Consider the following 16,924-nt stretch of genomic DNA (forward strand, 5'->3'; position numbering starts at 1 on the left):
TGGCGCCCGAGTTCAGGGAACAAAACGACACGCAGACCATTTCCCAGAATTCCCCTAACTGGGCCAGCGACAACCCTGCATCTCCGCACCGCCCGCCGCATTGTAGAAAAGGCAATTGGCTTGATCTGCGCACGCGCACGTGGAGGAGGGGAACGAGACGCCCGGAATGCGCTTGCGTATGCATCCGAGTACCCACGTCGTTGCTTGCGTTTGTCAATTTGTGTGTAAGTATTTGTGTGTTCCTGCTCCGTATCTCTTTAGCTCCACACTGGCGTCTGTCTCCTTATCAATAAGGGTCTCTAGTCCTGCTGTCTGTCCCTGTGTGTCTCTTCCTCCCTCCTCTCTCTGATCTCTGTCTTTCTCTGTTTCTTTCACCCCTCCTGTGTCTCCTCGTCTCTACTCGGAGTCTCTGTCTTTCCTCATCTCTCTTCTAAGCGTTTCCCTCTATCTCACTCTGTCTCTGTGTGCCTCTCCCTATCTGTCTCTTCATCTCTCATCTATCTGAGCATCCCTATCTCTCTGTCCTGGTCCCCCTTCTCCATCTCTGTGCGCCTCTTCCTGCTTTTTTCCTCATTTCTCTAAGTGTCTCTGTGTTTGCTACTTCTCTTCTCCGACCCCACCCCGGTCTGGCTGCTGCGCCTGGGCCTCCACTGCCGCTCCCCAACGCCCCCCTCCCCACCCCACCCCGCCCGCGACCTGGGTGCACCAGGACCTGCACGCCTGGCCCACTCTTTGGTGCCAGTGCCCCTTCTCTAGGGAGGGGGAGAGGGAGTGGTCTGGGACTCGAATCCAGGGCCACCTCGAGTCTCCCTTTTTCTTCCTCCACCCAGAGAACCGTCACCTCCTCTGTGAAGGGCTTGGGGTGTCTGCCTCTCTCTGTGTCTAAAGGGGCGACCTGCCACCCTTGTTCAGCAAGATCAAACGAGTATTGGCTTCCGGACCCCAGGCACAAGGAAAGGGGTAGTTGTGGAGGACATCTGAGGACGGGTCGAGACCATCAGCTCCACCCCTAGATCCCTCATCCTTGTCGACATTGTTATTGCCTTCCTTGTTCAGCAGAAGGGGAAACTGAGCCTGGAGAGCTTGAGCCACTTCCCCTTGGTCTCTCAGGTAGTAAGCTTCTCCACTTGTATCCCAGGAGCCAGGCAAGTGGGTGCTTGGGCTGCACATCCTGCCCCAGTGTTCAGATACCTGCGGGGCCCCCACTCTCTGTGGCTTCACCCTCTTCAGGGACCCCAGGGGTAGGAGGGATGGGGGTAGGGGGTGGAAGGGTGTGTCTTCCCTCCTGATCCCTGCCTTCTCTTCCAGACTCCGCCAGCACCAGGAGGGAATGACCTCTGAACTCCCAGCAGCCCCCAGCTCTCTGGTGAGTGGACACCCCAGAGCCCTAGCCCCCAGTGTGGTGGTCACAGAGTCCTCTCATTGGACAGACCCTCCAGTGACAGATCAGGACCAGAAACTGAGTCTCCTAGCCATGAGCCTAGGGCTCTGTCCACCACTTGCTCTGACTTAAGGAGTCTTCCCTTCCTCTTTCCCTCTTTCTTTTCCCTTCTTCCTACCATACTGCCTCCCTCCAGGGGATTTCAGGTCCACTGTGAGCTCATAAGTAGAGAACTAGGCGAGAGCAGGAGGAGGACTGAGGCCCTGCCTGTCCTCTGAGATGTGCAGGGCACACATCCCACTCATCCATAGGCATACAGCTTCACCCTCATAGCCACACACAGCCACAGCCATTCACCCACAGTTACACAGCCTAGGTACACTTATGTGAACACTCCTCCCATAAAAACTCTCTCTGCTCAGGTGCCCACAGGCCCTCATCCCCTCTAATAGCTTTTCTTTCCAAGTCAGCTTTCTGGGGTCCTTGTATATTTCCCTCACCTGCTTTGCATTCACATCCTTCTTCCCCCACTCTTCACAGACCAAGAAGTGCCCTTTAGGGGGAGGGGTAGCCCCTGGGGGGGCCTTTCTACATCTCCAACTCTCCACCCTCATTAGCAGGGTGGTTTCTGTTAGTGTGCAATGCTCTGCTTGGTGGTAGTGGTGGTTTCTCTTCTACAAGGGGGTCCTCAAGACCTTGGATCAGTTATTTCTCCAACTCTGTTGCATCAGTTCTCAGTGACTCCTGAGTGTCACCCCTCAGGGTGGTCATTTCTTTCTTTCTTTTTCTTTTTTTTTATCTTTAAACCCTTAGAACCAATTGGTTCTAAGGCAGAAGAGCCGTAAGGGCTAGGCCATGGGGATTAAGTGACTTACCCAGGGTCCCACAGCTGGGAAGTGTCTGAGGCCAGTTTTGAACCTAAGACCTCCCATCTCTAGGCCTGGCTCTCCATCCACTGAGCCATCTGGCTCCCCATGGTGATCATTTCTCATGACTTAGCTCAAAAATATTTCCTTAGGCTTTTCAGGGGCCTCTGTGTGTGTTTAACTACCCTCCAGTTAATGCTTTGTTTCTTGTTGTTTCTTTTTCTAGCTATTAAAGAGGGCTTCTGGTGTATATGGGACCCCTGTTCTTTCCTTGATCTCCTTGGGTTATATCCCTGCCTGACAGTGAGATCTTTGAGTCAAAGGGTATAGACAATTTAGTCACTTTCTTAGCAAAGCTCCAGGTTGCTTTCCAGAGTGCAGTGGTGTATATATTCCAGACCCTCTCCCCCCCCCCCCCCCGAATATTGATTGTTCCCATCTTTTGTCATGTTGGCCAGTTTTCATATGCTTAAACCTCAGAGTTGTTTTGATTGACATTTCTTTTATTGCTAGAGATTTAGAACACTTTTCATTTGTTTGTTATTCATTTACCATTTTTTTATACTTGTGTGATTACATCTTTAACTGTATATTCATTGGGGAATGTTTTGTGTTGTTTGTGTAGTTTCCTGTATTGCATTACAATCAGAGGTGTCAAACTGAGTGCAGCCTGAACCAGATTACAATAATTGGGAGTGCAGCTAGGTAACTTAGTGGATAGAACACCAGCCCTGGAGTTGGGAAAACCTGGATTCAAATGTGGCCTCAGACACTTCCTAGCTATGTGGCTTTAGTCAAGTCACTTAACTGCATTTGCCTCTCTTCTGACTTAGAATTGACACCAAAACAGAAAGCAAGGGTTTTTAAATATATCTATAAATATAGATATTTACATGCAAATATATGGAAATGTTTAACAAAGTATATAAAACACCATAGAACACAGATTTTTTTAATTTAAAGATATTTTGTTTTCCCAATTACATGTAATAATTTTCAACATACATTTTCCAAAATTTTAAGATCCAAATTTTCTCCTTCCCTCCTTTCCTTCACCCCCTCCCCATGGTAAGCAATATGATCTGGATTGCATTGTTATGTAAAATATACTTCCATATTGGTCATTGTTGTAAGAGAATATTCAAGTGGAATGAAATCCCTAAAGTAAACCGGTAAATAATATAAAATATAGTCTGCTTTGATCTGCATCTGACTTCAACGAGTCTTTCACAGATCTTATTAATATATGATTTCCCAAGTCAACAGTTATCTTGCTGGGATCGTTATTAATGACTTAGTAGCCCACATTTATATTTGAGTATGACCATTTCCCCAATATCTTCCCTTATCCTTGATGTTTTGATCTTGATAGTATATTACTTTTTTGATTTCATATGTTCAATGTGATCTCTTTGTTTTAGAATTCTCTAAAAGGGAAAGGAAACAATAGAAGTGTAGATGATGTTAAAAATAAAATACCAATAGTTTTCCTTCCTTTTTTTTTTTTAAAGAATTCACTCCAGGGGGCAGATGGGTGGCTCAGTGGATTGAGGGAGGTCCTGGGTTCAAATCTAGACACAGACACTTCCCCACTGTGTGACCCTGGGCAAGTCACTTAACCCCCATTGTCTAGCCCTTACTGCTCTTTTGCTTTAGAACCAATACACCGTATTGATTTTAAGACTGAAGGTAAGAGTTTAATAAATAAGCAAGCAAATAAATCGATAGATAGATAAACAAACAAATAATTCACCCCCTAACCTTAGCTTTGAAAGGGGTCTGACCTGGCTCTCTTCTCACTTTCACTAGTATAATCTTTAATAGTCAGGTCATATATCCAGTTAGAATGTATTCTGGTATATGGTTTCAGATGTTGGTCCAACCTTAATTCCTTCCAAACTACTTTTATTTTCCCAATAATTCTTTAAGGTAAGAAATGCTTTATAAGGTAATTTATCATTTAGGGTTTCTCAAACACTTAAGTGTTTGAGTTTGATTATTTCTGATTCCTTATTCAGTTGGTTCCAGTAACCTCCTTTACAAGTCTTCAATAGGACCAAATAATTCTAATGGTAACCACATGGTCTTATAAGTTAAGATTTGGAAATTCTGTTATTAGATGAGCCTTTGGGACTTTCTAGTCCCTCCTCTATAGAACTGAAGATATAATTTCCTTTATACCATTCCTCTGCTCGTAACCTTTCAAAGATTCTCTACTTTACTACAGACTCCTTATAAGCCCTCCACACTTAGTTTCCAACTTTTCTTCTATCTACAGTTAACCTTTCCCCATTTGACACATTTGAGGATCAAAGCTGACTGTTATGCTCTCTATTCTTTGACATCAGTGGGCTGATTCCTGCCCCATCACTGGAGCACCATCCACAGGCCTCCTCCTGTCTCTAGGGCCCAGGTCAAATGCTACCTCCTTGGGGAAAGGCTCTCTGATCCCCCTACTTAAGTGTGTCCTTCCTTCTCAGACTGTCCTGAACCTCCCCCTCGCACCATGACTCCTGGTGCAGTTATTCTACTGTACCTTGTCATTAAATCTCTCATTGCCTCATCTGGAATACTGAAAACAATTCTCCATAATGTGCTATATATAAACTCCCTGAAGGCAAGAATCAACTGTCACCTTCTAAGAGCCCACCCAGCATTCAGCATACAGTAAGACATACATTTAGCCTCCTTGATCAACCAAGGCTGGCTCCTTCACAAGCCTCTTTGTCTTAAGAACCCATTATAGCTCTGTCCCAAGCAGCTTTGTTTTCCCTTAGATCAGGACTGATTTTCTGTAGCATCAAGTAAAGGTCAAGAATATCAAGTATAAATTAGTGAAAAAGAAAATATGAAGGAAGGAAGCCTAAAAACTCCAACTGTACAATAATGTGGTAATCATCAAAGCAATCTGGTATTGATTAGGAAATAGAGTGGTGGATCAATGGAATAGTTTAGGAAATCAATATTCAGCAGTTAATGACCATAATAATGTAGGGTTTGATAAATCCAGAGTTCCAAACTATTAGGAGAAGAACTCACTATTTGATAAAAACTCTGGGAAAACTGAAATGCAATATGGCAGAAACTAAGCATAGATCGGCATCTCACACCATACATCAGGATAAAGTCAAATTGATCTAGAAATAAAGAATGATACCATAAACAAATTAGGGGAACATGGAAAAGGTTACCTGTCAATCTTATGGATAAGGAAAGAATTTATGACCAAACAAGACAAAAAAAGATTCCAAAAAAGTGAATGCTACCAGGATTAGAAGGGAAACAAATACCTGGGGGGGGGGGGGGATCTATAGCAAGTATCTCTGATAAAGGCCTCATTTCTCAAATTGGAGAGAACTAAATCAAATGTATATTATTACAAGTTATTCCTCAACTGGTAAATACTCAAAGGATATGAACAGGCAGTTCTCAGATGAAATTAAAACTATGGTCGTGTGAGAAAATGCTCCAAATCACTAATGATTAAAGAAATACAAAAACAACTGAGATACTGCTTCATACCTATCAGAGTGAGATGAGAAAATGATAAATGTTGTAGGGAATGTGGGAAAATTGGGACACTAATAACACTGTTGGTGACACTGTAAACTGATACAACTATTCTGGAGAGCAATATGGAATGACATCCAGAGGACCATAAAACTATACCACTACTAGGTCTGTATCCCAAAGAGATCAGATATAAAAGAAAAGGACCTACTTGTACAAAAATATTTTTAGCAGCTTTTTTTGTGTGTGTGTGGTGGCAAAGAATTAGAAATTGAGGTGTCCATCAATTGAGAAATGGTTGAATGAGCTGTGGTGTATGGCTGTAATGGAATTCTGTTGCACCATAAGAAATGATGAACAGGATGAGTTTTTAAAAAAATCAGAATGACATGAACTGATACAAAGTGAAGCAAACAGATCCAGAACCGTGTATATAATAACAGAAATATTGTATGATGATGAACTGCAAAGGATTTAATTATTATCAATAAAACATGGTCCCAAGATAACCCCCAGGGACTTATGATAAGAAAAAAATTCCATTTACAGCCAAAGAAGGAACTTTCTGAGTCTAATTGCAGATCAAAGCATGCCACCTTCCACTTTATTTCCTTCATTAGTTTTGTGTTGTGCAGTATGTGTCTTCCGTCATGGGATAGGGGAAATGGAAAAATAAGGCTATTTACTGCCACGGATTAGGAGGAGGAGGAAAGGAGAGAATCTGCATCGCAATCTATCAGAAAACAATTGTCAAAAATTGTTTCTATGTGTTATTGAAAAAAATCAGTAAAAAAGAAACATTTATGAACTACCTTCTGTGTACCAGTCACTGTCCTGAGCACTAGGGATACACAGAAAGACAGGAACACAGTCCTTGCCCTCTAGGAGTTCACAGTCCAGTGGAGGAGAAGGCATGGAAACAGATGCAAAGAAACAAAATATATACAGGGTTAATTGCTGATGAAAGTTAAATGCACCAGAGCTGATAAGGACACGAAGAATATATAGACAGAAAAGAGAAGAGGGCCCAAGACAAGGCCTCCAGGCACACTCAAAAATCAAGGGCCAAGGAGAATTGGGACAGATAGGAGAAAGACCGGGGAATAAACACAAGAAGGAAAGACTAGAAAGGGGGTGACTCAAGAGGACCCAGGGCTGCCGAGGGGCGAAGGAGAGTCAGGATGGGGAAAGAACTGGCAGATTTGGCAGTTCATGAATCATCCGGGACCCTAGGTTAAGGTTCCTTTTTGTAATGTCCCAGACCGCTCCACCCATATTTTGCCCCATTCTCTCTGCTTCCTGACCCACCTGAGGATGGGTCAAGTATGAGCAGTTCATTTGCCATTTCAGGAATCTGTGACATTCCAAGATGTAACTATAGACTTTACCCAGCGGGAATGGAGGCAACTGACCCATGCCCAGAAGAGCCTGTACCGGGAGGTGATGCTGGAGAACTATGAGAACTTTGTCTCTGTGGGTAAGAAGCCATAGCTGGGAAGGGAGGGAGTCATCATCTCTCTTCCCCAAGCAAGAGGTATCTTCCCTTGCAAAGGGTTGTGGGTTGTTTGAAGGACTACTTGCCTCTTTCTGGACAGGGTATGCAAGAAACAAAGAATCCTGACTCTTCAGATAGGCTGTTTGGGCCCCTTCCTAAGGGAAGCTCTGCAGGTAGAAAGAGGTTAAATTTAGCCTGAGAGTCCTTGTAACCAACAACTATTAAGTGCGAGCCCCAAAATAGTTCCCTGGGATCCCAGGACAGAGTATACAGCAGAGGCCTTGCCTCCTTCCACTCCCCAGGGTACTACTAGAAAGAAACCCTTTCTCTGAACAGGTGGGAGCTAGAATGGACTCAAGAAAGTGCTCCCATTTCTCTCACCATAAGCAGGGTTTCCAGGTTCCAAACCAGAGCTGATCTCCCAGTTGGAATGTGGGAAAGGCCCATGGATGCTGCTGGAGGAAGAAGTGAGAAGCCGCTGTCGAGGTGAGGGATGGACACAATGTAGGGGGGAGGCCTGGCCTCCAAGAGAATATGGAAGGTTGGCACTGGGACCTCCACCGTATGCGGCCAGTGGACCTTGTCAACCTGTTCTGTGTGTTCCTCCTCTTCTTAGTCTGGTTATGCTTTACCTGCACCATCTTATTGGATCCTCATATCTATCCTGGTCCCACAAAAGTTTTTATCCCCATTTTTACAGATGCAGAAGTAGAGGTAATTTTTAAGAGGTCAAGTGTGTTAGTCATGGTCACACCACAGCTAAGTGGCAGGATCTGAAGCTCAGACTCACCTATCGGCAAGGCTAGTGACAAAATGTCATCTCTGCCCTTCACATCCCTTGACTTCTTCCTTGAGGGCACAGCCCAGGCTCCATTCAGGTTCATTTGATTCCATTCCTGCAGAGCTAAGAATCCTTAGTGCAAGTGGTCAAGCTAGGGCCTTAGGAATGAATAGATTGTGCCAGGATGCTGAGAGAGAAAGAAGAGGTAAGACAAGTAAGGCTGGCAGAAGGGGAAGAGAGCAAGCTTTGTGCAAGGAGACTTCCTTTCTGTGTCTGGAATCGAGATTAGAGTCAAGTGAGAAAACTTATGCAAAGCACTTTGTAAACCTTAGGTTGCCATAGGAATGCCAGTGATGACTCTCCTCCTCATCTTCATTCCTTTCATCCCAGAGTAAGGAGGGGAGATAGATTGTCCTGCTCTACTTGGATCACTGTTCCTTTAATATGCCCCATTTTGGAAAAGACATTGGTAAGTGGAATGTTCCAAAAGGAGTAGACTCAGGATGGTATGGGGACTCCCTTGTGCAAAGACCCAGAATAAGGAGCCATCAAACATTTATGAAGTGCCTGTACTGAGGACTGGAGATCTCCATACAGAAAAAGAAAGTCCTTGCCCTTGAGACAAGGCCTCAGAGAAAGGGAGCTGGCAGTCGTTTTCCTCTCCTTATATGGAGAATTTATGGCTCCCCCCTCCAATTAGAGGAACACTGACTAGATTATAAAAGATGGCAATGGTTTCCAGTAATGAGTTTACTAGATGCTTAGTGCAGAAGCAACACCAAGTCCAAATGATCAGTTGGGTGGGAAATGAGAGGTCAGAAGATGGTTCTCTTGGACTTTGCTCTGCTTACCACTTTAATTAGTAGTGATGGACCCCATTTTGTAAAAGGCTCCCTCAGAATGTGGAATGTCTCCACAGGAGGGGACTCAGGCTGGCTTGGGGTGTGATTAAAGGAGAGGGTGATGTTGAATGGAGAAGGGAAGATAGAGGGTTGTCTTCAAGTCTTGGAAGGGAAGAGAGTCATTTGGTTTGATTACATAAAACAGGACAGAACTTAGCCCTTATTGGCAGAAGGAGATTTTAGTTTGACATGTAAAAAACTACCAGAAATTAGAGCAATCTAAATTTAGTGTATTTCTTGTCACTGGAGATCATAGAAATGCTTCCTGCTCAGGAGCTGGCTCCGCTAGATAAATGTCCTTTTCTATTCAAGGAGACTCCAGTTAATTATGAGTCAGGCTTCACAAACAGCCCTTCACAGGGTCATAGATTTGATGCCTTCATTTTACATGAATAGGCCAGGTGGTACATTGGAAAGGGCACACGCCTTGGAATGTGGAAGTCCACAGTAGTCATTTCATATCTGTGTCTCAGTTTCTTCATCTGTAAAATGAGGATAAGAGCCCCTAACCTTCCATGGTGTTTGTATGGACCAAATAAGATAATGGAGGTAAAGCACTTTGCCAACCTTAAAGCACTCCATAAATGATAGCTATTATATTATTACAGAAGAGAAAACCAAGGTTGATATATAAAATGGTTTTCCAAGGTCCTGCAGCCAGGACATGCCTGAAAAAGGATTTGAACTCAGCTCTTCTAGACTCAAAAGCAGTACTATATTCACTGCCGCAAACAGCATTTGCCCTTTGGTGATGATGTTTCAATAACCACAGTTTTCTGGAACATCTCACTCATATTACCCATTTCTCTCATGACTCCACTTCTTGGGCTTCCTTAACTCATATTTTTGTACCCAGGCAACCTCCTTGACCATATGGGCTATCCCTCTGTGACAGGAGCAACTGGGCACCCTTAAAGGTCTTACCATATCCTAGGAAGGGACTGGATTCTTGGCCTTGCCTATTCTAAGCAGAGCTCTGGAAGGGGAAGGTCTATATTTTGTTCATTGAGGAATTTTGATTAATTGCCAGGTGAATGATACTGGCTCCTTAAATTCATGATCTGTTTTAGAAGGCAAGACCTTGAAACAGAAAACAGACGAGGAATGTATAGCATAGCAGAAGTGCATGGTAGAGGCAGTAATCAATCTCAGTGAATTAAAAGGTGAGAGACTAGTTAGGAATCTGTTTTAACAGTAATGATGTGCTGAGCAGGGTGTTATAATATCAGTGTTTCCACTGTTGCCAGCTCTTTAACCTTCATTTCTGCTTGTTTCCATCACCTCTCCTTACCATGTTCCTCCTTGTAACTTCTTTAATCACTTATCTTTTTCTTTTATTATTTCATCATCTAGAAGGAAATGACACGTTACAATCCCTTTGAATGTGATTACTTTATGGTGTGCTTTTTATGCTCTGTATGCTGAAAGACATGATAGCCAGACAAATAACTGTCACTTTCCTAAAGGAAGACGAAAAATCATTCCTAAATTTGAGAAGTAACATCCCTTAAAGGGAGCAAATACTCAGAGTAGAAATCTGCACAGAAGATATTCTCCCTCATATCTGTTTCCAAAATAGAGACAGGAGCTTATTTCTTCTTAATAACCCTACTCTTACTAGACCTACTCAACCTCAACCTCAATTATTTCCCTTGAGTGGAGGAGAGATGTTGTAGTGAAAAACTTCTAGATTTGATAAAGACACAAAGTTAATTATGTTCTGTATTATTATAGTGTTCTAATCATTATTCTCATTCACTTCGAAATGGACCTTTCTCCCTGCCCAGAAAATAGGAAATAAAAAAAAATGTATTTTCTTTTTTCTCTTGTTTATTTTTTCTTCTCTTTTCTTTTCTTTGTCTTTCTCTTCTTTTTATATTTCAGATTGGGAATTTCAGTCAGAGACCAAGAAGACTTTCTCTATTCAGTACATTTCCTTGGAGGACACATCACAGGAAAGGCTTACAAAGGGTGGTCCCTGGGACCATGAATTTGGAGAAGTTGACAATTGTAAAAACAACTTTGATGGGCATATAGCTAATCAGGAGAGAGATTTGATTGAAGGAACTCGAGATAAAATTTTAAACAGGACCAAAGGCCGCAAATCTAATCAGTTTATGAAAAGCTTTAATCAAAATCCAGTCCTTGATACACCAAGGAAAGTTTCTTCAGAAAAGAAGCTTTATAAGTATGATACAAATAAAAATAACATATTTTCTTCAGACCTGAGCGATCGTAATGAAATCTCAGGAAAGAAATCCCGTAAGAAAGCCTTCAATGACCCCTCAGACCTAAGTGAAGATCAAAGAATAGCCACTAAAGAAAAACCCTACACATTTACTGAATTTGGCAATGCCTTCCACCAGAAGCGACACCATACTCAATGTCACAGAAGTGGGAAACCATACATCTGCAGAGACTGTGGGAAAACCTTCAATCAGATCACATACCTTATTCAACATCAGGGAATTCATGATGGAGAGAGACCCTATAAATGTAGTGACTGTGGAAAAGCTTTCACCAATAGTTCATCCCTTATTCTACATCACATCATTCATAGTGGAGAAAAACCCTATGAATGCCATGAATGTAGGAAGCTCTTCAGCAATCGAACAGGACTGTTTGTACATCTGAGAATTCATACTGGAGAGAAACCCTTTCAGTGTAATATATGTAAAAAAGCCTTTAGCCAGAAAGGGGACCTTTCTCGACACCAGAAAGTTCATACAGGAGAGAAACCCTATAAGTGTAACATATGTGGAAAAGCTTTTAGCCAGCAAGGACATCTTACTGCACACCAGAGAACTCATAATGGAGAAAAACCTTATAAATGTAATGAATGTGGAAAAGCATTCAGCAATAGCTCATCCCTAATTCTACATCACAGAATTCATAGTGGAGAGAAACCCTATGAATGTCCCGAATGTGGGAAGCCTTTCAGTAATCACGCAGGCCTCATTGTACATCAGAGAATTCATACTGGTGAGAAACCCTATAAATGTGACATATGTGAAAAAGCCTTCAGTCAGAAAGGTCATCTTTCTGAACATCAGAGAATCCATACTAGAGAAAAACCATATAGTTGTAATATATGCAAGAAGGCCTTTAGCCAGAGGGGAGACCTTTTTCGACATCAAAAAATTCATAATGGAGAGAAACCATATGATTGCGGTGAATGTGGAAAAGCTTTCAGCCAGAAAGGAGACCTTACTAAACACCTAAGAATTCATAGTGGTGAGAAACCTTATAAATGTAACAAATGTGGTAAAGCCTTTAGCATCAGCTCTCAACTCAACATGCATGAAAGAATTCATACTGGAGAGAAGCCCTATAAATGTAACTTATGTGAGAGAGCCTTCATCCAAAAAGGTCGTCTTACTGAACATTACAGAATTCATAATGGAGACAAACCTCACAAATGTGCTGAATGTGGAAAGGCCTTCACCCAAATTACATACCTTACCCGACATGAAAGAATCCATACTGGGGAGAAACCGTATAAATGCAATGAATGTGAGAAAGCTTTCAGCAATAGCTCAGCACTCAATGTACATCAGAAAATTCATATTGGCGTGAAATCTCATGTATGTCTTGAATGTGGGAAGGCCTTCCTCCACAGTATAGGCCTTAGTTTGCATCAGAGAGTTCATACTGGAGAAAAACCATATAAATGTGACATATGTGAAAAAGCTTTCAGTCAGCGAGGAGACCTTTCTCGGCATCAGAAAATTCATAATGGAGATAAACCCTATAAATGTAGTGACTGTGGAAAAGCTTTCACCCAGAGGGGACACCTTACTGAACATCAAAGAGTCCACAGTGGGGAGAAACCATATAAATGTAAAGACTGTGGTAAAGCCTTTAGCAACAGCTCACAAGTCACTCTCCATTACAGAATACATACAGGAGAAAAGCCTTATAAATGTAATGAATGTGGACAAGCCTTTAGTCGTCCAGGGAGCCTTAGTGAACATCAGAAAATTCATTCTGTAGAGAAACCTTATAAATGTAGTGAGTGCGGAAAAGTCTTTAGCCGTAATCTATACCTTAGCCGTCATCAAACAGTTCATACAGGGGAAAAGTGTTATCCCTGTAATGAATGTAGTAAAGCCTTCCGAAACAGCCATTGTCTTACTCTACATCAAAGAATTCATAGTGGAGAAAAGCCCTATCAGTGTAGTGAATGTGGAAAAGCTTTTGGCAGGAAACTATACCTAACTCAACATCAGAGAATTCATAGTGGTGAGAAACCTTATGAATGTACTACGTGCGGTAAGGCCTTCACTCGATGTACAACACTTATTCAGCATCAGAAAATTCATACTAGAAATAAATCCTAGAGATTTAAGATAGAAAGATAGACTTGTAGCAGACATCAAAGCATATTACACATTTCTTTTTTTAATCAAAATATTCTGGTACTGGCAGGGGTGGGGAGAGGCAATAGAATAGGGATACTATATATTCAACATAGGGATACCTTATATCCAACAAAATAAGCATTGGTCTTCTATAAAATTATAGAAAATATAAGCTAGCAAAAGAGGTATTTAAGAAATTTACCTGGGAAAATTGGTTAGCAATATGGCAGGAAAAGGACTTAAAACTATATATCACTATTCATACTTTTGGGTTCTTCCTGGTTTGTATCCTTGAAATATATGAGTAAAATCAACTACAAAAAAAAGAAAGAAAATGGAATTATGTATTTATTTCAAATGTAGAATTAAGAAAATGTTCTATTAAATAATGAAAAGGAATTGTAAATAAAAATCAAATTAACATGTATTTAATGAAGAAAATAGAAAAGTATCCCAAAATCTCCCAAATTTAAAATAGTTGATATCAAATATGAGAGACAAATATGAAAAAAAAAGTACTAAAAATTGACAAAGTTCATAATGGAGAAATGGTTAATAGATATTAAGAGATTATTTTCAAATGAAACAAATTGCTCAATCAAAATTATATATAAATTAGGTATTGAAATTTTAATCAAATCTGCCTCCCACTCCCAATTATTAGCAGTAATGCTGGTAGAAGTAAAGAGATAGTGGTAGAAATTTATAGATTTTTTTAGAGTAAAATGTCTTAGTACACATGTCACTCAAAAAACTCATATTTTGATCCAACCATTCCATTGATAATAAGCATGTACTCTGAACCTTATCATTGATTTTGATATTTCCCATTTGTAATGGAAAAAAAATTAGAAGCTAAACAAGTTGCAAGACATTCACATTCAAATATTCCATCATGCAATTAAAAAAGACAATTTTGAGGAATTTAAAGAAATTCTGACAAGGGTCTTTGACAAAAGTACAAAGTGCTACAACAAAGAAGTCACAGTAGCTACTACCATGTGCGAGTGATTGGAATGAAAGGACAAGAATTTGAGGGAGACTTGCAGGGTATCTAGGAGGTTATTGGACTTATATGTATTTAGATCTTTCAATGTAAGTGGCTATGCAGTTTCACTTCTTAAAGAAATGATAAATATGCATGGAAAAGCTTAAAAAAAGTGATACAAAGTTAGACTAATCAGATTCAGGGGGGAAAATCATAATAACCATAATGGAAATAAGCTATCATTTTATTGCAATGATAAAAATTAAATGCTGTGAAATTATAATGACCAAACTTGGCCCTCAAGAAGAAGGAAATCTACACTAACCTGAAACTGAAGCAAAAAAATCCCAAGCACAATTATATTAGCAAAGATAACAATTGCCAGTAAATGAGGTCAGTGACTCCTTAGTAGCCATTGACAAACTGGAGTTTTACAGAACTTATTTTTATAGTCATAAAAGAGAGTTGGAAAAATTACTGATTATTGACAAATGTTTTGATTGAATGGGGCGTGACCACTTGCCTTGGGGTTAAGCTAGGTACATCCTGGAACATTCTGTGGCTAGCTAGGCATTTTTGCCAGTGTTTAAGGTGTTGGTGTGTTGGGGATAATAATCATCAATATCTGGTTAGTTTTACATCAATCAATCTTGATATGGAGTTATTGTGCTAACTGGAAAGTTATGTTACTTGTGATAAGCATGGTTAAGATGTCTGACTTAGTCAACCAAAAAAGGAAACTTTGAAAAGGGGAAATGGACATGCATGCCAGCTCAGTTCTGCCGGAACTCAGCTCTTCAAAAACAAAGAACTTAATCCCTGACTGTCATGATTATATATCTCTTAATACAGCGATTATATGCTTTAATCTTTTATTCTAAAAGCTATCTGAACCTGTCATATATTAAAATAAATCAAGATAATCAATACTAACTTAACTAAGGTTTATTTCTTTCAGTGCACACACACTACTTTGCACAAAATTTTGCAGAGTACTATGGGTGTGGAATAGTATATATAAAATCAGACTGTTTTTGATGTCAGTTTTACTGAACTGTTCTTTTTCTTTTTGTTATAAGGAGTGGCTCTCTGAAAGTAGTTCAGGGGGGAATATATTGGAAAATATAAATTATATAAATGTAAAATATCAATAAAATTACTTAAAAATTAAATGTAAATTATTTCTGTAATCATTTAATTGGTTGTATTAGTATGAATGATGAGAGAGAAGGAATGAGCAACCATGACTAAGGTTGTATCTTTGGGAGATTGGAAGGATGGTGGTACCCACAACAGAACAGAAGAGGTGGATTTGAGGCAGAAGATAATGAATTCTATGTTGGACATGTTTAGTTTATGATGGCTATAGCACATACATTACAGATGTACGACAAACAGTTGGTGATACTGGACTGATTCTCAAGAAAGAAGGGCTAGATGTGTATATTTAGGTATCTATGCAAATGTGTTCATTAAGCCCATGGGAGGTGATGTAGCACTTAAAATTAGTTTCTCTGCTAGAAGTATTATATTTTTATAGGTTTTTTAAAGATTAGGAAATAAAAATACAAAAATAAGAAAGCACATGCCTAGGCCCAGAGAGCCCATTCACAATCATTCTACATCCTGCCTGGTAGAGCCGCGTGAGACCAGACACGGAAGCCAGGAGAGAGACATGTGCTTGGAAGCGCAAGCAGGAAGAGAGAGCCTAGGCAAATACAGTCAGTTTAAATACCCCATCTCACTCTTGGCCCAGGTGAGGTTACAAGGCATTTTGGGAAGTGGCCAAGAACTCCTGGGAATTGAAGTCCAGGGCTAAAATCTCCATTTTTTACATTTCGCCGTTTGATCCTTTGGTGAAAAGGATTTTCCCCAAAGGATCATGAAAACATACTCAACTTAAAGATTATAATAATTTGAGGATAAGAGGGGAAAAAAAATAAAACCAATAATTGCTGGACGCATTGACAAAAAGCCAGTTAGGGGTCAGTTCCCCTTTGGCAGGAAAGTATAGATACAAATAAATGTTCAATCAAGCACACCCAAAGTTCATTCTTGATCTTCTTGTGCAGCTTGTGGTTTGGAGGTGTCCTCATGGTGTCTTCTCCAAATGGTTCAGTTTTTGGATTCAGAGAGGTATCATGTTTCTTAACCTAAAATTCTTCTTAAAAGGAATTTACATTTTGCAATTTAAAATAATATTTTTTACATTTCCCCGTGAAAAGGGTAATTGAAAAACACAGGATCACTTAGGGATGAATGGCTGAATTATGAGGTATATGAATCAATTGCTAAGAGAAATTAAAAAGACATCAGAAAAATCTAAATAAAAAAGATAATTTCTGGATGAAAATATAGACTATCAAAGTCTTATGTGTAAAAATTCTAAGTAAAGGAAAAATAAATCTATAATCCTTGAATCAGGGCCCAATTAAAATGATATAAGCAATTAAGAATTTACCCTGTCAGTAGCCAGGACTACAGAAAGTTGCCACACTATGAAAGACAGAAAAGGGACCAGATTATAGGAGCCAAGTAGGAGTCAAGTTTGGGGATACTCGTCTGTAAGTATTTTCAAAGTGAGTGTGGACACAAGGAAGGCCTATGTCTTAACAAATGTTAAACATCACAACCCTGAGT

General features: G+C 40.5%; 1 protein-coding gene across 6 annotated transcripts; it reads left to right on the forward strand.

The window, feature by feature from the left end:
* Window positions 1–65: 65 nt before the first annotated feature.
* Window positions 66–15,462, forward strand: LOC100020270 (zinc finger protein 569-like). Of its 6 annotated transcripts, none has more exons than XM_007502831.2 (6): window positions 66–224; window positions 831–1,110; window positions 1,309–1,366; window positions 7,108–7,234; window positions 7,640–7,738; window positions 10,820–15,462. In XM_007502831.2, the coding sequence occupies exons 3-6, from the start codon at window positions 1,331–1,333 to the stop codon at window positions 13,273–13,275; spliced, it is 2,718 nt and encodes a 905-aa protein (XP_007502893.1). In that variant the 5' UTR covers window positions 66–224; window positions 831–1,110; window positions 1,309–1,330; the 3' UTR covers window positions 13,276–15,462. The 6 variants fall into 6 exon arrangements, with proteins under 6 accessions (XP_007502893.1, XP_007502894.1, XP_056653650.1 ...); XM_007502832.2 differs by having other exon boundaries at window positions 7,643–7,738; XM_056797672.1 differs by lacking the exon at window positions 831–1,110 and having other exon boundaries at window positions 89–224.
* The last annotated feature ends 1,462 nt before the right edge of the window (window positions 15,463–16,924 follow it).

Source organism: Monodelphis domestica, chromosome 5 (genome assembly GCF_027887165.1).
Source record: "Monodelphis domestica isolate mMonDom1 chromosome 5, mMonDom1.pri, whole genome shotgun sequence".
In the NCBI taxonomy this organism is placed as follows: Eukaryota; Metazoa; Chordata; class Mammalia; order Didelphimorphia; family Didelphidae; genus Monodelphis; species Monodelphis domestica.